The 21209-nt window shown below is 44.3% G+C and overlaps 2 protein-coding genes across 6 annotated transcripts in view; both read right to left on the bottom strand.

The window, feature by feature from the left end:
• EDC4 (enhancer of mRNA decapping 4) overlaps positions 1-4619 on the bottom strand; it is a 63374-nt gene extending 58755 nt beyond the window's left edge. Inside the window, 1 exon segment of the mRNA XM_090062408.1 lies at positions 4464-4619. Coding sequence (XP_089918534.1) covers positions 4464-4539 — 76 coding nt within the window. The 5' untranslated portion in view covers positions 4540-4619.
• A 4208-nt stretch (positions 4620-8827) lies between these two features.
• The window catches only part of NUTF2 (nuclear transport factor 2), a 66763-nt gene continuing 54381 nt past the window's right edge, over positions 8828-21209 (bottom strand). For all 5 annotated transcript variants that reach the window (XM_090062390.1, XM_090062393.1, XM_090062392.1 and 2 more), the window contains one exon: positions 8828-9352. In XM_090062390.1, coding sequence (XP_089918516.1) covers positions 9239-9352 — 114 coding nt within the window. In that variant the 3' untranslated portion in view covers positions 8828-9238. The remainder of the gene's footprint in view (positions 9353-21209) is intronic.

Here is a 21209-nt window from a genome sequence, read left to right as displayed (position 1 = left end):
ATCAGCAGTGGTCACACAGCTGCCAAAAGACTCCTAGCATGATCATGTTCAATGGGGCAAGAGAAAACATTAACAGTTCTCACCTGGGGCATGATACCAGAGAAAAGGCACCAGCTGTTGCACCCCTGGGTTGAGCTGAAAGAAACCTGCTTTAAAAACCTGTATCAAGACAGAATTTGTGGAAGAAGCAGCATTTGACTGACAGAGCAAGGGGAGTCCCTTTATAAAGCATGGGATTCTTTTCATTCTGCATTTGCACACCACCTAGAACAGTGCAGTTCAACATATGACTGCAGGAGCTCTGAGACACTACAATCATAATAAAGGACATGCACAGTCTTAAAACAATTTTAGGAAGACAGAGGTTTCTTACTGCAAGGGGCATGTAAGGCAATACCTGCACTGTGCATGGGAGACTTACATTTGTAACTGGTATATCTGTGAAACCCAAACAGTAAGAGAGTTAAGGACTGGAAACGATCTTTGAGAGCACTAACATCCTTTACTGAGAACTGGCTTACCCCCACACATACAAGTAAGTCTCAGCCTGCTCTAGGAACTGCTTTTGTTTCAGTAGTATCTATGAGTCTTTGAAGCAGCAGTGCTTCCCCTTCTGGCTTCCCCAAATCCACCTCCCTAGTTAAGGCCTTCAGAGACATTCTTCACCCTAAACCAGTGGTCTCCAAAGTGGGGCATGCAAGACGATCCATTGGGGTGCGGGAAGAAAATATCAGAATTTCTATTTAGATGTATATTTATATAAATATACATATATTGGGGGTGCATGCTCAAAAATTTTTTACTGATGGGGCGCACGAATATAAATACACATATCTTGGGGGTACACGGTCAAGTTTTTTTTACTGATAGGGGTGCACGATCAAAAAAGTTTGGAGACCACTGCCCTAAACAACAGCTTTTCATCTTACTCTGCTTTGCCTGGGGTCTTTCAACTCCCTTTTAACTCTGCTACACAAGCAATACCTCCAGCTCCAAGATCAACTATAGGTGACTTGATCCCATCATTTTACTCCACTTACAAAGACATTAACGTCAGCCCCAGCAGAGTCCCACTAACCATGATCCATCAGTTACTTACCAGTAAGTGCTTCCTGAACTGCTGTTGATCATAACTTCCTACTATTAATCTGCAAGCCAATTCTGCCTCTCTATCCTAGGTTGGTCTCTTCTGGCTTTTTGAAGACTGTATTCCCCATCACAGTCTTTTGGAACATAGCAATCTTGTAAGGTCCCTTCCAGCCCCTAACATCTATGAAAGTGCAAGGAACACCACTTGTTTTTGTGTGCTGTAAGCCTGTGCTACCTAGTGCTCATTAAGCTAATTACAGAGACAGGCAGGTAACAAGACTGTTCAAAACAAATCTTAAGAGGCCACGTACCTTTTTAGAGCTACTCCTTGAAAACAAGGCAAGTGTGAGAAAGCAGTATGAAGTTGGATCCAGCAACCACATTAAGGTGATTATAAGGGAAAGATTACCTCCTCCCTTCCTCTTCTAGGAGTTAGAACCAGAATCTGCTTCTTTAAGGTATTCTCTGTTACCAGTTTCTTAACATCCAGTTGACACCTGCAGGGTTTCCCTAACAAAACCATTACTTGGATGGAAGAAGTTTGCCATCTGCCAACTCCAGGGCAAGGCAACTAGCATCTACTTGTAGAAATGTTTTGGAGAAGACAGGCCAGAGATGTAAACAGACATAAGATGGAAATAAGTAGAGATGTCTGTGAACACAGAGAAAAAATAAGACCCAGGGAGGAGGAACAATAATTAGGATGGAAGAGAGATGAGAAAGACAGAAGAACCACAGTCCTAAGCCAGTTTCTTGGCTCCCACCAGAAGTTTCTTCCTACTTTAGGAAACAGCCAGGCCACCTGAAACAAGAGAAGCAGTTTTAGATAACCTTTGGAACATACTTTCCTTTCAAAATCCAGGCCCCTCTCTCTAGGCCCTTGATGGAGCAGATACTTGCCACTACAGTGATAGTAGAATCAACCTGGTTTTAGTGTAAGAGGCAGAGACAGTTCTGCAGTTATAAACTTGTTGCAATAGAGAGAGGGATTCTAAAAAAAATGGCACTATAACCCTGGGCCTACTTAAGAAACTAAAGATAAAAAGAAGAAATTTAAAATAATCAGAAAAAGCTGAGATGAATTCACCCTAAATTAACCACAAAGAACGGTTTCAGTGCGTTACAAAACACTTTTGTGGGTAAATAAATAAATACATTCACTCAATACATGATTGACCAGTGGGATCACTCAGCAGGCAATGCAGATGATTGTTCCTGCTTTGGGAGAAAACAGAAAGAGAGATTTGAGACAGGGATCAGATTTCTTCAGATAAGCAGGACTAAAGAGGGTACAGTGAACCATCCATCATGGGAACAGAGGGACAATTCCAGAGAGACTAAGTGGCCCATCCAGACAATCCAGTAAAGAGCCTGAAAACAGAATGGGGATTATGAACCAGGGACATCTGAGCTACTGAAGCAGCACTTGCTTACAGTTACTGTACCTCACAGAAAACAACCTATAAAGAGGTAAGTGAAAGGGAATCAGAGGGCATCACATTCCCCATTCCAGAATACAAGGGGTTAATTCTAATGAAGGCTCTGTTCCAGACTATCTTTGGGCTAACAAGCCAATCACATTATCAGACTGGTAAGAAAAGAAACTCCCCTGCAAACTCTCAAAGGTGAAGACAAAAATGAGAACCAGGAAATTCTCTGTTAGCCAATATTAATTCGGTCCTCATATTTCCTGCTCACGTTTTGTATACGGACCAGGTAGCGTAACCTGCTCTCCATGCATACATCAAAGGGGTGAAGATTCAGCCCATGAGACTAAAGAGGAAAGCAAAGTTGCCAGGGCTGCTACTGCCCATGTATATAGATTAAATAGCAAATGCTTACATCAGGGTAGTGGAATAAGAAGAGTCTTGGCCCAGATCAGGAAGACAAATAGTTTCCAAATAGGTAGACAGACTAAAGCTTGAGCATGGTTCAGGAACAACTACAATGGAGACAACTACACAACAAAATGAAAGTGTTATAAATGGCCTGCAACCTGGACAACGCTGGGTGCCTCTACATATTCAGTAATATGCTATTGTTACTGTGCATTAAGCTTAGTACCTGAAATATGAGGTACTAACTAAATGCACAGTAACCTTTGCTACTGCACAGTAGCACCAGTGCATGGTCTTTTCATGATGCTTAATACGCAGTAGACTAATACTATTGCACATTAGCACAGTTTTTGCCATGATGTGCTAATGTGCAGTAGAATTAGTTCACTGCGTATTATCTTGTGTAGATGTGCCCACTGCGTATGGAATTAGAAACTTCTAAGGCAGCTGGGTGAGTCACACAAGGGCCCTGTCAAGTAGCAAAGTGTCAGAAGTACTATTAAAGTGCAGAAGTACTATTACAGAGTACAGAGGTACTATTAAACCAAGGTAGACCTTGCCACTTACAAAGCCAGAGAAAGTTGATAGAGAGCTTCTGAGAGTAAGATGAACCAAGGGTTTAACACTCTTCTTTCACTGCTTATTTTAACTTTCAAACTGAGCTAATAAATCCAAGGAGGCTTGAAGTATAGAGAACAAACAGTACCTGCAGCTCAGCATTTCAAAGCTTTTTGCCCTGTCTCTCCCCCCCTCACCCCCAACAGTCCTCCGAGATCCAGGCTGGCAGCCTGTGAGGGGGTCTTCTGTAATTTGATTTGATTGAAAGTAAATCACTCGTCATGTAAACACACATTGACCAAACCTGGCCAGGGAGGTTTTCTACCATGTGCAGCAGGATGGTTGGACACACAACATGTTCCCCATGGAGGCCCGTGCTGGCACGCTGGCACCCAGGGATGAAATGCTGCAAGCTGGGCAGGGGCCTTGGAGGGCTGAGCCTCTGAAACGAGGGCAACAGGGAGCCTCCTGGGGGCTGCATTTTGCCTACATCAATAATGGGGCAGCATAAGTCAAAAATGCCAAGTGTTCCCTGCATGACTGGGTCCAGTGAAGGGAATCAGACCGCTGCCCAGGTTGGCTGCTCTGAGCCAGCAACTCTTTGGGCATGACCTAGTTGCGGGACTGGCCTGGGAGTCGAGGCTGCCGACCCGGGCCGGACCACAATTCACAGAGGGAGCCGCATCCTTCCAGGGAGCACATTCTAGCTGCTGGACCCGGGGGAGCCCCTTCCCACCCTCCGCCTCACTCCTCCCCCCAGGGCGGCAGAGAGGGACCTCTGCAGGCTCCTGCCGCCTCCAGCACAGGGTCGAGCAGCCTTCGGCTCGCCGGGCCGCCACAGGCGGGGCGCGAGGAGCGAGCAGTCCTCCGGGGCGCAGGGACGCCCCGGCCCGCGGCAGCCGCGCCCTGCCCCTGCTGACGGGCTTCAGCGTTGCTCCCACACAGAGCCGGGGGCCCGGCCCGGCCCCGCTGCCTCACCTCCGGGCCGGTCCAGCTTGAGGATGTCGCGCAGGTGCTGGGTCGCGTCCTCGATGTCGATGCTGGCGGAGGCCATGGGCCCGGCCCTGCCGCTGCCGCTGCCGCTGCCCCGCACCCCCGGCCGCACCCCCACTTCCCCTTCCGGTCCGCACGCTGCGGCACCGACGGAAACTGGCGCCAGCTCCGCGGGTTCCGCGTGAGGGGGCGGGGCCTGGAAGCGAGGCCGGGGCTGCTGCGCGCACTGTGGGCTGGCACCTCCCGCGGCCCCGGACTGGCGGCGGGAAGGAGCAGAGCCGGCGGACCGAGCCCTGCGGGCAGCGAAAGCCGCATCTCCCTCGGCAGCTCGAGGCGTCTGAGACGGAGCTCTTGACCGCCTCAGCCCGTGGAAACCGCCGCCAAAAAAAAGAGCGGCTCCCGCGTCCTGCCTTCCTGTAGGAGGCCTGCACCGCTCCTTGCAGTTCTTCCCCTGAGACACCAGGCCCGCATCGGGAGCCTCCCTCCGCTCTGGGGCTGGGAGGAAACCTTAGTGCTGTTGTCTCAGTTGATCTCTTTCCTCCTTGTCCTAATGGGCTGCCACCTCCCAGCTGCGTGGAAGTATGTGTCCCAGGCCATGTACGTCTGACCTCCGCATCATAGAGCCAAGGGTGGAGGCTTGCTCCCAGAACCTACTTTCAGCTCACTGGAGACCTAACCAGAACCCATCTTCCTCCAACCAAAGTACCAGGGAATACTGTGATCTCAGAGAGATACCACTTTGCTTTCTCCCCAGCTTTGATTGTAGTAGGCAAGGGCTAGAGTATACAGGATGCAGCACCCTGGCCTTGCTTTCACTTGCTGCTTCTGGCTGGGCTAAAAGTTTGCTTGTACTTAACCTTCAGTTATGCCAGACACCTTATTAATGGCACTTGGCATGAAACTGACAGCTCTGGCCAGTTTACCATGGTAGGCCCAACTGCAGGAAGAAAGGGATGTACTGAAGCTGTGTGTCAAGACAACATTGCAGGAAGGTTCTGGCTGCTCTTCAGGGAGTGAAAAACAGCTGTCTTCCATTAGAAGAAAGCTCTCCCACCCAATAGTTTGAAAACACAGGCAGCAGCTGCTGTCCCTGCAACTACAGTTCAGGAAAGAAAGCCACATTTAATGCACTTGGAGAGATGCAAGATCTTCCCTAAAGAATTTCAGGTACTCAGAACAAATCTGGCCTGCTACAGAAGTGGCATGACTTTAACAGCATCCTTCCTAGTACAGTGGTTGGGAAGAAAGGAGGGTGAGCTGGCAAGGTCATTGGGCTTAGTTACCTTTCAGTTAGTACCCAAAGATAGGAATGTTCCATTAGAGCTCCACTGAATGGTTCTCAAGGTCTCTAGTTTCTTAGTGCTGGGTCCCAGCCATAATTTGGCCTCTATTTTCTAGGCTTGGGCTCAAGCAAGTAACATTTGTTAAAGAAATCTTTATTAACACATTTGTCACAGGTACAATCAGAACAAGCCAACATCATACAATAGTTTATATTAAATGTATAATTTTACTCCACATAACTGTTCACCTGATTTATTACCTGCAAAACTATTGCTGAATATTGTCTACAATTTTACAAAGATGTTTTCCTCTAAGTATGTAGAATGCCCTCCGTATGGTACTGTGTAAGCTCTCTCCCGACATCTACTGCCAAGTTTTATTCAGTAATACATAAGCAAAACTCTTGGTAACATTTTATTTTTACATCTAGTGGACAGAAATAATGACCCAGAGGTATTCTGAAGGAGGGTCACATTTGAAGTATTAGCTTTGAGAGAGGTAATGTAGTCGTCCTATTTGTGACAAAAAGCATAAAGGCTTTCCAGTGCATTCACAAAAAAGCAGCTCTGGCATGATAGCTAATAGACAGGGCCAGGTGGTCAGACATTTGGCACAGTTTTTTCACAATGCCTCTTGGGTGCCATTTTCCACAACTGAAGAAATTTCAAGTCTATGGTGCAGGCTACCTTAGAAATTCTCCCCCTTCAGTTTGGGCTAGGATCAGAACTCATTTTCCCTAGCCAAGACAAATCTAGGTATTTATCTATACTGCCTGCAACTGCAGTACATAAATGCCATCAAGAAAAATAAGCTATAAATACACTAGGGTTGAAAGGTAATATTCACAATGAGAGGTTAATTGCAAACATAAGCTAGTCATTCCTGTCTTAGATGCAGAGAAAATGGTCTTCCCTTGCCCATCCCCTAGCCAACACATGAGAGTAGGTGGAGTGCCCAGTGCCTGCAAGAATCACATTCAAGGAGTTTTCTTAAGGCACCTTTTTAATATGGCTATTAACACTGCAAATATTAAGGCCAACATGATGTTCCAGCCCAGCTAAGCATGAGATGGTTCCAAATCTCATTCAGTTTGGGCAGGACAAGACAGGCTGCTTGGAATAAGAATCTCTGGTATAAAGAATTCAACCTTCTCCCACCTAAGAGAATTAAAAGGGGCAGCAACTTTACCTGTCCCTATCCCTCTAAAAAGCCTTCTTAACATTTGAAAGTGACTAGTCTTCAGTCCAACATTTGCAATGAGAAATGGAAACTGGTGCATGACCCATCAATGCAACAGTTAATGTTGGACCAAATGGCTTCTCTTCTTAAAAGAAGTCCTTGAGCTGAAGCAGTTACTAAGAGACAGCAAGTTTGTCTGCATACTAAGGGCTCGAGGAATGCATTGGTTTCCCAGAAGCATTTTATGCAGCATTGGCTCACTTAGGAAGTAAAATTGGCACTTATATCTCCTCTGGTTAGGGAACCAGGGCTGAACAGCAGAATGTGGAGAAAGGGAAAAATATAATGTTATGCAAGAAGCTTCAAAGGGCAGCTAATAGCTCTGAAGGTCAGAGAGCCTGCCAGGAACAAGAGGTCATATACTGAGAGATTTTTTTTAAAAGACCCATCGGGGCATCCCTCAACCCTGGTATTTAATCTACTCACATGTTCTTAATCATCCAGTTGGTTGCTGATGCTGAGGGACCAACCAGGCTTGGTGGACAAGATCTTTCTGCAGACCAAGTTTGACTGGAGAGTCAGTCCTTCTCCCTCAGATTCCAGAGTGGACTGGAAGCATTTGGCTCTGGAGGCTAATACCATAAAGAAGGCTTTTCCACTAGCTCCTGACCACAAAGAATGGCTCTTTTGTTTATATGGATCTTTCTCTTAAGGAGTAATTCCTTGGAGGGATTAACATTGTGAACTATTTCTATGCCAAAGAAGCGTATTAGGAAATTCAGTATTCTATTTCCATTTAACTTCAAGCAGACAGTGAGTAATAGAAGAGCAAGTGACTGCTAATACTACTATAAAAACAAAGACAGTACATTTATTATATCATTTTAGAGAGCCCCAAGATCAGTTTTCATGAAAGCTCAACTCCAATTTAGACACCAAATTAAGTGGCCAGAAATTCAGGAATTGAGCAGCTAAGCACATCATACTGAGTTTTCTTGACTTCTTAAAAGTCATAACCACTGAGTTCTGTGCAGTTTTGGGGGAAAAATAAATAAATAAATAAATCAGACCAAACTGGGCATACTGAGCCTTGAAATCTGGAACCAGCAGGCTATTCAGCTAGGAAGTGAAGAATCCAGTCCTATTTATGTGGCACTTTTTATCTTGGAAAATATAAACATACTTGATAAATGCACTTCACTAGTGAAATGCTGCCACCCTTGGGGCAACATGTAGCAGCTTAACATTAAGAACACTATGCATTGGTTTAGGACAGAGTACAAAGAATGCCATACCCAACTCAAAACTGCAGGACAGGTTTAGATAAGCTAAACCAGAACAGGAATTTAGCCAGGACACTGAAGCTAAATGCAATTTTGAAAAAGGAACCAGAAACCCCCTCAAGGTTCTACAGACAATTCAGGAAGTTGGAAGTTATATTACCCAGTGTTTAAACACAGGGGAAATACTGCTGGCCTATTTAGCAAGGAGGGCTCAGCAATGACTGACATCACAGCAAGTGTTATGACATATCAACTAATGCAAGTCACCAGGATTGTCAAGATTATGCATTATCTTCTGTTTTATGTAGAACGATTAATACATTAAAGAAAAAACTTCGAAGTCGAATCTTTTAAAGGGGAATATCAACATTTGAGCCCAAAGCCTCCACGCTGAGGGTGATAGGGAAGAGAAGATACCTATATCTATGGCAAAGGCATATTTGCCCTAACCTGCAACAGTAAAACATGGACGGAGTGTTCTGTTAGCACTAAAAGGTTACAAGGGTTTTAGATCTGTAAACATTTCCCAGAGAGGCAGACACGGGAGAACCAAAGAATTGACTGTAAAAATTTACAGTTATGCGCTCATTAAAACAATTTAAACTGTTAAGAAAATCTCATGGTTTTATTGTGTAATGTAGCATTGAAACATCTGAACAAATGAATATCTGGGCTGTATAGGCTGCTGTTATTTCCTTTCATTTCTTTGGGTTACTAAAGCAACTTGTCAGTACATAAACAAGCAACCTTTTGCATTATGGATTCTTTCCGAGGCATGCTGGTACAACACAAATTTCTCTTGTCAAATGCAGCTAAGTCTAACTTCCAAACATCATGCACAAGGAACTCATCTAGTGACAATGTAAACTCAGCAGAAGGGCAGATCACAAGTCTTGCTCACTCATTCGCTGCGGTGTTGCAGGTTTGTGTATGATATTTGGAATGTTCCGTGAGTGTGAATAATATCAGGAAGAGGAGAGGAGAAAGAAAGCACTGGTGCCTGGGGATGCCAGCTCAGCCAAAGTTGTGCAACGCTAGCCTGAACATGTCATTGGTGCAAACCCAGGCATCATTGATGTTCTTTAATAGAAACATCTGGTGGAATCCCATGATTGGATCTTCATCAGCCTGTGGAGAGAGGGGGGAAAAAAAGATTTTAATCAACTTGTAACTGTGCCAAATACATTAAAAAAGAACATGGAAATAAGACTGAGTAGTTGATGACAATGGTGACATCATGCTTTGATAAGATACACCTTCCACCTCAACAGATATTCAGTTTTAACCAAACCGGAGGTTAAGATCTTAGATTTTCAGCACAGATTTATAATCCAGTGATGCAGGATTTGTGTAGTGAAATTAAACAGTCACTGGTGCTTGACAGGGCTTCCTACAGTCAGAGGCTTACAGAAGATTTGGTATTATTATAGCAGCATTCTTAACACTACAGATGATGTTGTTCCTGTCTTTGCAGAAACAAGCCTTTTGAAGTTCTATTCATTCTTGTTCCCAAGGAAGAAGTCCAGGAACAAACAATCAGATGGTTAAGAATGAAGGAGTTTCATGAGAATCAAAATAGCTGAAATCAGCTAAAAATCTTTTTAGTTGCTGTCAGGCAGGCTGATCTGAAATGAAGCTTCTCTAGGAATCAGGAGCACTAGCAGAGCTTATTCATGTTAACTAGATGACGGCTGGGGTACCAGTTTCTGAAATGTGAATTATGTGGAACCTAGCTGGTCATGTGGTACCAACGCCTGATTTCCAGGTAGAAGTCTCATAAAATATACAAAATACCACCTTAATTTTACTTTTCCATTTCAGTAATTATTGAAGTTGCCAAATGACAGTTTAGCATGGTAACAAAAAGCATCCAAGGAAACCTCTGCAGGATATACACCACACTAAATGTCTGAAAATTCCTCATTTCAGGTATAAAATGCTAAATTATACAAATCAATAAAACTGGATAGTTTGGGAAGACTCAGCCTACACAGTAGTTTTCCCACCATTATCTCAAGGTCCCTGGTTAAACCCTGTAAATTAAGTACATCTGTGTTCAGCAGGACCGCTCCTGTACAGGACAATGCCATTCAGCTCACAGGGCTCCCAAAGGGTCCAGAAATTTGGCAGCAGAGAAACAGCAAACAACAATGCTACAACCTCCCACCACCAGATTTCCCGACCTGTGGGGAGACCTTTGGGCCAGATGATACAGCCCTGCAGGCTAGATCTGGCCCACAGGCCAGAGGTTGAGCACCACTGAGTGTAAGGATTGCAGAATGGCACCTCATCTGGAGACAAGTGACAAACCAAGCAAGAAAAAACATGCAGTTAAGAGCTATACATTTGTTGGTTAGAGATCAACAGATCCAAAACATGCAAGTGTTCTTCACAAGGCAGCTTGCTTTAGACTTTCTAAGCTTTTCAATACACTTAAAAAACTACAAAATGTTTCTGGGCTTTGCTGGTTGCCACATGGCATGTTTGCTACACATGTCCAGGAAGGGGGTGGGAGGGTTTGCTTTCCTCAGAAGCATTGGCTGTTGGCTGCAACCAAAGCTGGGGATTTAGACTAGGGTGTGCCAATGCTTCTGCTGGGACTAAAACCGAGAGGGTTCCTGGCTAGAAGGTACTGCCCCCTGCTCAGGGTCAGATCAATTGTCACATCTGGAGTCAGGAAGGAATTCTACACAATGGTCATATTATTATGGATTATAGGGGTTTTTAGCCTTCTACTGCAGTGGTGGGACCTGGCCCCCTTCCTTGGATCTCTCAAGCATATTAAACAACCCTGACAGCAGCAGGACACTGGCCGCCAGTGATCCCCTGCTTTATCTGTGGCAGGTTTGGGCACTATGGCTGCTTGCAGACATTACAAAAAACAACCAAACAGCGCTTACTGGAAACAGCAGGGCATTACTTCAACCTGGCTCCACAGTGCATGTATAGATTGGCACTTTAGTGGGACTTTTTGGTGCTTATAGCTAAAGCTGATTCAATCAGCTGTTAGATAAAAGTGCCAAAAAAGCCCTACTAAAGTGCTCAATCTATACAAACATCAGGTGAGCCAAGTCCAACTAAGGCGGTGCTACCTCTTCTGGACATGCATGGGGTTCGATGTGGGAACGTGTCAAGTTTAAAGCACCATTTTGTTTTTTTTAATGTTTGCAAGCAGCCTATGTCTTGTGCTGGTGTGGCAGAGTGGACTGTGTAGTACTAGTAATAGGTTAAACAAGGACTCGTATAAAATGGTTTGAATAGGGATGATCCTGCCTCAGACAGGGAGGGTGGATGGGATAACCTCCAGAGATTCCTTCCAGCTCTATTTTTCTGATTCCATGAAAAAAAAAAAGAAGGAAACACTACTGCTCTACTCTTCATGTGGAGAACATACTTTCTTCTCAACCAACAGTAGGGCCTGGTGACAGCAATTCTATTGGCCTGAGACCCAAGATTAAATCAAACATTCTATTTTATTCTCTCCAATCAATAAGCAAGTCAATCTGAAGGAAACCTTATTGGAAACAACCAAGCAGTAGCTTTTCAGGTTTTGAATAGAGATTCCATGGTATCAGCATAATGTGAACATGCAACAGCTGTACTGGTATAGATGTTTCATAGATTTCATAGACATCGGGGCTGGAAGTGACCTCAAAGATCATCGAGTCCAGCCCCCTGGCCCAGGGGCAGGAAGTCAACTGGGGTCATAGAATCCCAGCAAGAAAAACATCCAGGTTTCTCTTGAAGGTGTTCAAAGTAGGTGCTTGAACCACCTCCGGTGGCAGGCTATTCCAGACCTTGGATGCTTAGACAGTAAATGTTACACCTCATTCATTATCCTGACAATGTAACCAGTTTGTTTCAGAGGACAATGCTAGAAATGTCAATACAAAAACAGCATTCCAGGATACAGAGATTTTTCCATCCCTCTTGCCACATAGAAGAGGCCAATGCCCTGAAACATGGCAGTTTAATCAATCCAAGCTTTTCTAAGCTATAAAATATAAATTTTCTTGTTGGTCATCATTATATAATCTCTTCATTAATCCTACTAAACTTTGGCCAGTACCTTACATTTTGTGACATCAGATTATTTCTATTAGTTTAGAAAGAAGTAATTTTTAAATATCTTAAAAGTTTTTTGCCCACTGATATTACCTGACATTTTCCATAGGTCATTAACAAAATCTATGAATGAAGCAAACCACTTGAATAAGGGGCATAAGTGACTAGAAGATAATAAACCATTCGCTTCTACTTCTATTAATTTAATTTGGATTGGACTACCATTTCTTGATAGATCTGACCATAGCTATTAACAGCTACATAGTCTCTCTCTCTCTTGCCTTCCTGCTCTTGTTTAGGTTTTTTGGGCCTCTCAATAATAGCATAAGTCACCTTATGTTAGGGGCTGGAAGGGACCTTATAGATCATCATGCTAAATCTATGAATTTTAACTTCATTTTTGCCATCAAGGTACAATTATGTTTTTTAAAAATTTTAAACTTAAAAAAAAAATTTAGTCCCCCTGCCTTCCCAAAGGAGAATACCGTCATGCTAATTTGTGAATATTTCTTCCTACCTCTTAAATATTGAACCTAATTACTCTTACTTACCTAGTCAATTTTACTTGATGGCCACTTGTTATTTTGGACTATGAAAAACATCTTCTGTTATGCTTCAGAGCTAACAGTTTTGAAAAATTTAAAGATGTAGAGAAAATGTTCCCTTACACTTCTTTATATAGACTGCCCATTTAGTTGGTAGAAGCCACCCACTAATTTTTTAATCTATTGTCACCACATTATACTCTCTCACCCAAAGACCAAAAGCACCTAAACATGATCATCAGGGGTTCAGGTTTTCTGTTTCCCACAGAAAAACGGAGAAAACGATGAATTTTCCCCTTTGCCAAAGGAAACCAAGGATTTCCCATTTTGCCAGAGAAACCTGTGGATTCGCTCTCTCTGCAGGCTGTCAGAATTCCAGCTTGCAGGAAGTTGTGGGGAGCAAGAGGAGGGCAGTCAGGTAGGGAGCTCCATGTGCATGTACATGCACACAGAGGAAATTCCCACAGGAGGGTGGATGGGTATGTGTGTATGGGGGATGTGGGGGGGAACAGGGGGAGGAAGCTGGGCCAGGCTGGGACTGCTGCCCAGCTGAGCAACACATTAAGACCTGGCGTCTGGGGTTACAATGTGCGGCCACAAGGCCATGGAGGGGAGCAGGACGGGGCTTCAGGTGGCTTATCTAGGGAACAGGGTTGGCTCCCCACCACTGCGCACGCTCCTGAGGAGCAGGGGAGATCCATGCCCCCATCTGTGCAAGAGCTGGGGGCAGGCTGCCCACCGTGGGCTTGGACTCTCACCCTGCTGCCCTCCCCCAGAATCTCCACAGCCCAGTAGGTGCAACCCGGCGCTGCACGGCACAGCGGGGAAAGATGGCTGCCCCTGTGAATCCCCTATGTGCACAGCACCAGCAGGGCTGGTGGCATAAGGGTTGTACCCCTTACTGCTGCCACTTGCACAGGAGACGCATCACAGTATGGAGCACACAGCAGCAGGCAGCTTTCCTGCACGGCCCCACTGTGCCCTGTAGTGCCAGGTCAAACCTGCTGGGCTGCACAGATCCCGGGAGAAGGCAGCAGGGTGCGAACCCGAACCCAGAGGGCAGTCCGAACATGCACAGATCTGGGGAACACAGGTCTCCCCTGCTCCCTGAGGAGTACATGCAGCAACAGGGAGCCAGCCCCACCCTACCTGCACGAGCCTGCAGCAGGCAATTGTGGGAGGGTCTGTGGACCTGGGTCTCTGGCCCCGTAGTCCGGGCTTAACTTGTGGCACATCTGCCAAAAAGACCCCAATTGGTCTATGACATCTCCTCCAATACAGCATTACTCCCACCACCTCTGCAATCTAACCCGTCCTTCCTAAACAGCTGGTAACCAAGTATCACACTGTTCTAGCCATACGTCAACCACCCATGTCAAGCTCCTGTTCCTTTGTACACATTTCGATTTAATCATTACAATTTTTATGCTTCTTACATTTGTCCATATACATTCACAGTTTTGGGCTTTGGTCATGCCTGTAGGTATAGCTTAGCCCTGACATCCTTTTCCTTTTCTAGAATGTACCTCCAATTAACATGTTTTCTATTTCAGCAACGATATTTGTCCAATTTTATGCAGGATAAAAATACAGGTTTCCCTCACTTTATGCTGTAGGTGCATTCCTGGAAAATGGCGCATAACTCATATTTGCATAAAAGGAACCCACTTTACAATGTAACAAATAGGGATACATTCCAAGACCTCAACTGTGTTGATCCCAGACCCATTTCTACCACTTCTACAAGACAATTCTGGTACTCGCCAACAGCAGGCAGCGCACACAAACAGGGTGGTGGTGAATGTTACCATAATGGGGATGGCAACTACAGAAACATGTGTCACGGACAACAAGCAAGGAGCACAGATCCACACAGGAGACTATATTTGGGTGCACATCACTCCCACAATGTCCTGCACAAAGCAGCTGACTGCGGGTTTCCACCACACAGATCACAGAAGAGTGAATTTACCTCGCATATAACGAATTTTTGGTATAAAAAGGGTCATCACATAAGAGCAAATTCACACATACCAAACCCACATAAAGCAAGGGAAACCTGTATACCTAAACAACAGACAGATTTTTTGTTTCAGCTTAAGGTGCCCCTCTGGCTCTTGGGGATGTTCCCAGCCCAAGTCAGTTTAAAATCATCTCCTCCCCCAAAAATATAGTCCATTTCTGTACCAACAGTCAGGTCCCAACTGGGTTAAGACAAAGCCCATGTTCTCCCTATAAGTTCTTCTTTTCTTCCCAGTTTCCCTACTACCTAGTTCAAACCCCTCCTTTATGCCAGATGATCCATGAATCAAGAATTATGTCTAGATGGATGCATACAGAAGGGTAGGAATATCAGAGCGCATTATATTTAAAGACTGTGATTCATGTTTAGCTTCCAGGACCTTCTACAGCAAGTGAAGACAAAGCATAACTTTTCTCCTCTTATCTAACTAGAGACAATTAATTCAATTCCCTCTTCACTAATCACCTTCTGCCTATGGTCAGGTAGCAGATTCATAATTACCTTCCTACTTCAAAGGAAGAGACAATCGGGTAGATAAAGGCTCAAGACAAAAAGTTAAAGTCCCAGGTTCTTTCAGATTTCAATCATCTCGTTTGGTGCGAGTTTTAAATAAAGTACTCACCATGCATCACACAAACTTTCAAGTTTCCTAAGCAACTTGCATTTTCCCTTTTGAAACCAGAACTGTTAAAATCATGGGACATTGCACACAGAATTAGCTATTCAAAATGTGTCCTGCAGCAATCACTTCCAAACCCACACTCCATCCACAGGCATTTGGAGAATCACAGAGCTGCCATATCGTTTCAAGAATGCACAAGCCCCAGACATGCAACTTGCATGCTACAAGTTCAATCAATGTCTAAGAGTGAGCAGAGAGCACTCCTTACTCAGCACGGACAGTGAAGACCACCAGGAACGGAGGGAGGACAGAAGTTAAACGTTGTGGAGAGCTAGCCTGAAGATTTCGTTGGTGCATACCCAGGCACCTTGAAAATTTTTCAACAAAAAAGTTTGATGGAAGCCTAGAACTTGGTCATCATCTGCCTGAGCAGGATAGGAGAAGAAAAACATTACTAAAAAAATGCTCTAAAAACACAAGATGCCATTATTATTGCTGGATTTGGCTGAGGGAGGTCTCTGAATGTAGGTCAAAGTAATGGGCCTCAAAAACTGTCTCCTCTTCCTGGCTGAACAAACAAATGCTCAACAGCAGCACAGGCACTTGTAACATGGAAAAGCAGCAAGAAATGGTAGAAACAAAATAAAGGTAGACAGATATACTGAGTTTATCACCTTTCCCATAAATCAGGAATGTCAAATGCATCTGGCCCTGCAGGCCTCATGAAGGTAACCAGCCAGTCCAGGAGCTGGACCAAGTGGGGGGTGGGATGGGGTAACATGCAGCGTGGATTCTGGACTGGCTGGGGTGGGGGCTGCATGTGATCCACATCCCAGACACTGCTCACGAGGCCAGTCCAGCAGTATGTTGGTCAACTCAGATCCAGGGGCAGCAATGGAGGTTAGATGATTGGACTCTAAGGGTCAGACCTGGCCTGTGGGCCATATCTTTGACACCCCTGTCATGCACTAATTCCAAATGTAGTCATGATGCACTACCATTCTGCACATAATCTGGTTTCCTCACTCTGACTATAAACCATTTTATATGAAGAGAGTTTATTGTTAGCTCCAAAGTAAGTTGAAAGGCTGGTTTAAGAAACTATCTGCTCAGGTCAGTAAGAATCCAGACAATCATACAACACTTTTCAACAGAGAACTGTAAGGCTAAGGGGAAACAACCCAGAAGAGATGGAGAGAAAGTAGATAATTAACTTTCAGCATTTTGTCAATATAATTTATCATAAAAGATGGAGAGAGGTTTTCTGTGGATGAAGAGTGGGATTTTTCAGGAGGTCTAACAGACTTTACTTGTGATTTGTATTCCCAAATCAGTTGGACATATCTGGAAACCGCATTAAAAAAACCACATGAAGTGTGGCCACTTTTTTTTGTTAGGATGTTGCAAAGATCAGCTTTTCACATACTTTCTCTCTCCAAGAAGATATTTTAAAGGACCACACAAGGTGGATTTGATTTAAATTAAATCTATGTAAATCACAATTTAAAAATCACAATTTATATAACTGGTCAGGAACCCTTGATTGAATCAGTCTTCTGCAAAAAGTGCATTCTTGTTATTTGATATCATTTATTCATTTAAATTCTTGAAGCTTTGCACTTTTAGATAAAGGCTTGACTGTGTGTACACAAATTTGCAGGGAGACAATAGGGCTGACAGGTGGGTAATCAGGTCTGTTCTCTCTCATTTCTATATACTGTTGTTAACAAGGATGTTATCTCTTGAGGCAGCAAACTCTCTAAGCCTGAAGAAGGGCATTTGTGCCCAAAAGCTCACAAAGAACAATTTTTCCAACCATTTAGTTGGTCTAATAAAAGATATCACATCTACCCAAAGAACCTTGTCTGCCTATGATCTCTGGAGACATAAATCCACAATTTGAGAAACTGAAACTAAGCATCAGAGATGTTTAATGGGAACTTCTAGATTGAGCACTGAATCCCACCGGGTAGAATGTTTTTCTTTAATCTTTACTAATCTATAGAGGAGCCTCTGGGAACCCCCATAAGATTAGGCCCTTAATATAGTCCATGGCCTGTTGGGACCCATTTATAAAACTTCTAAAAAGGCTACATGAACATATTGTCTCAAATAATATAATATTAGAAGTTATAATCCCTATCCCACAATGATATTAAAAAAATCTGATTTAAATAAAAAAATCCAATTTTTTTTTAATTGTTGATTTTTATGCACCCTGGGACCACATAAAACAGGGGCAGGCAAAGTCCAGCCTGCAAGCCAGACTGGCCCTGCAGCAGACTCCATTTCCTAGCACCCATCCCTGCATCAGGTGGCTAGTTTCCATGGAGACAGCAGCAGTGCCATGACAGTTCAGGGACGGGGTTTCCATGGAGACTGGCCTCAGCAGCACTGGCAGGGTGCGCAACTGGGTGGGGAGCTGCTCCAGGACTGAAGCTGGGATCTTGCAGCGGTGACAGTGTGGTCCGGAGCAAAGCAGGGCTGCAATCCGCTGCCCGTACACCCTAGATCTGGGAGGGAGGAAGGAATGCTCAGCACTGCCACTACTGGGGTCTCTATGGAAACCAGCCACTGCAAAGCAAGCGCAGGCTGCTGGGAAACAGAGTCTGGTCACCGGACAGAAACGACATTTTGCCCACCCCTGATACAAAAGGTCCCTAAAGTGTAACTGTCTACATAAAACATCACAACTTTTAAAAGCTCAGCTTTGGAAATGTATGCACTTATCCCAAGTGGTACTTTTTAAGTATTTGCCATTGTAATTTTGTGAACAGAGTGAAAACCAGCAAGTTGTTTCTAAGTCTGCTATTTGACCTGCTGTATGAAAGTCAGTTTATGCCTCATTTTCTACCTCCAAAGAATATTTTCCTTCCTCTGTATCATGCCCGTGACCTATAAATTAGTGCTGCCCAAAAGCTTAACATTATTCAGGAGTTAAAAATTAGCTTTGCTAATTTGTGCTACTCTGGATACTGCTATTTTAACACAGTACTAAACTCCATAATAGGATCCTGTTAGCATCCTACTTCAGTACCCAACACGAAGACAGACAGGCTTTTTGGTAGAAATCCAACACCTACTTTAAGTGTTTAACTTGCTACACAGTAATGGGGGTGGGGAGCAGGGGAGAAATCAGATTCAACACTACATTATGTGGTTAGTCATCAAATGCTCCATGTACTCAAGTGTACATTGTTAAACAGCTCCACACACCACCCTGTGGTCTCTTTAGTACTTGGGTATAACTTGGCAAGCTAAGACATTCAGAGATATATGAAGTACACAAAGCAACAAAAACACTACATATGATAAAGTCATAGACTATACACAATATCACCTTCATGCTCCTACCACAGAAGCCAAAAACAAAATCTGTACTACCTGCTTCCTTAAGGAAATCGTAGGCAGGGGGGTCCATGATATATATACACACCATGACTATAGGATTTTCCATGGAATGCATACTTTGCTATAGGATGTAATCCAGTTAAAACAGATTTCTATCTTGCCCAGGAAGACGCATCCAGTGCTGTGTGCAGGGTTAACCAAAGCAGCATCATGTGCTGAATTTGACAGTCTGAAATAATACTTTAGACTCAAACAGCTTTTCTGTCACCTTGACAATGGCCCCACGTGCTCCAAGATTCTAAGAATGACCAGTTGAGTGTTTCCTCCACCCCACATGTTCAAAGAAATCTAACATTTTTTCCACAGAGCAGTTATTTGATACAGCCAGGTATCTGAACTGTGTTTCTCCTGCATCTCTGCAGCCACCTCTTTTCCTTCAGATTTTCTCACTAAGTTAACTGTATCATAGTGCTTGCTCCCAGCACTGTTACTTGGAACCAGACAAGGGGTCCAGCTGGAATGCTGGAAGAACAGTACAGCCACTGAGACCTGGAGAGCCAAATAAAACTGACTTCAGTAGCTCCTACATGGTCATTCACACCCAAGTCCCTGCCCCATGCTGAAGAGGGCAGTTACATACCAGACTACTTAATCCACTGATTCTCAACCGGAGTGCAACAGGACAGTTGGATGTGCAAACACCTGACTCACAAGCTAAACCCCAAGATTTTGACCCAGTGTCAAAAACATTCTGACCTGCTGTGGTCTGAGTTATTTGCAACAGAACTGATCTATTATTTTTCCATAGTCATAAAGCAAGTGAAAGTTAAGAGATGGCATTTTCCGAGCTTGTCTTGAGTCTAGACAAGTTAAAGCAACTAACTTAATTGTGGGAGATGAGACCTAGGCTAGGAGTGTCAAATTCATCTGGCCCCATGGGTCAGATATGTAGTGTGGGATCAGTGCATGGGCCAGTTGAACGGTGCAGAGCCTGAGCCATAGACCAAATCAGGTCCACGAATCCCCCTCCATCCACCCATGTCAGATTCAGTACGTGTGATGCCAGCTTCAACTGGTCCACAACCTTGCAGGAAGAGACCCAGCATCCCAGGTGCTCAGCTTCCAACAGAGGAAAAGATGCCAGCTGGGACTCCAACACCATGGGTTTCATCTAGGCACTTGGCTGCCACCAGACTAAGTTCCCCCACTGCAGCTAGAGTTAAACTGAACCAAAAAGGTCTTGGCCTCTGCACATTCAACTAAATTTTACTGCTATTTTAAAATTTCCCATTAAATGGCAAGTCCTGAATTTAGATGCATTTCTCATCCTAAGGCTTATTTTAAATTAGTAACCCATCAAGTCTCCTCCAACAGCCTTCAGGACTTTGAAGGTATGGGACCAGACAAGGCTAGCGTTGTTCAAAAGCAGGGCAGGTGACAGCATAAACAATGTTCACTGCAAACTGAATTCTTCTGGGCAAAAATAATCTGATGCAGTGTCAAGTGGAGCAGTCTCTTTAGTGGTCCAAGCTTAATGTTACATAGTTTCATAGATGTAGGGTTGGAAGGGACCTAAAGTAGATCATCAAGTCCGACCCCTTGCCCTGGGCAGGAATGAATACTCAGCTCATATGACCCGTGGTAGGTTTGAGCTCATATGACTCCAGTTAGGTGAATATCAAGCCTCCTCTTAAAGACCTCCAAGGTAGGAGTTACCATTTTGTAAATCTATTTTGGCCAGAAAAACACTAGGACTTCAGTAACTCAGCTGCAACCTCCTTGGAGACAGGACTTAAGCTACATCTCAGTCAATGCTACTCTCTCTCATACTGTGGCTGATAAACCTTAATTTAGCAATTTACAGAGAAACAGAATAGCAAACCTCTACTAAAGGATTTACCAGTTAGTGCAGAACTATCCAGCAAGTAGGCCACTAGGGATTAAGCTGCAGCCCCCAGACTCCTGCCTACTTGCCACACCGCCACTGCTTTGGCTGCATCAGCATCCATAGTCTCCTGGCTCCCTTTCTGGCTTCCACCCCTGAAGATGGGGGAGGGAGACCACAGTGGTGGGGTGGGGGGAGGAGCAAGCCCCCACTGGTGCAGCCTGTGGGGCACGCATCCCCTGGCCACTTGGGAGTTGGGCAGCCTTTATTTAGTACAAAAGGACTTGCCCCTACACTCCCATGGACTGACTGGGGCTGAAGGCAGATGGAGGAATTCTACTGAAATCAAAGGATCGAGTTAACTGAACCTACATCTTGCAAAAGCATTATAAACTATGTTACCTTTGAGCAGCAACTGTATCAATTAAGATCTTTATGACAATAATGGCACCAATGTGAAGGAAAACCATAATATTTAAATGCTATACCATGTA

This window comes from Crocodylus siamensis, chromosome 9, assembly GCF_052110815.1.
Source record: "Crocodylus siamensis isolate JL-2025a chromosome 9, ASM5211081v1, whole genome shotgun sequence".
NCBI classification, from domain to species: Eukaryota; Metazoa; Chordata; order Crocodylia; family Crocodylidae; genus Crocodylus; species Crocodylus siamensis.
Note: the sequence above shows the minus strand (reverse complement) of the source record. Positions and strands in the feature narration are given on the sequence as shown.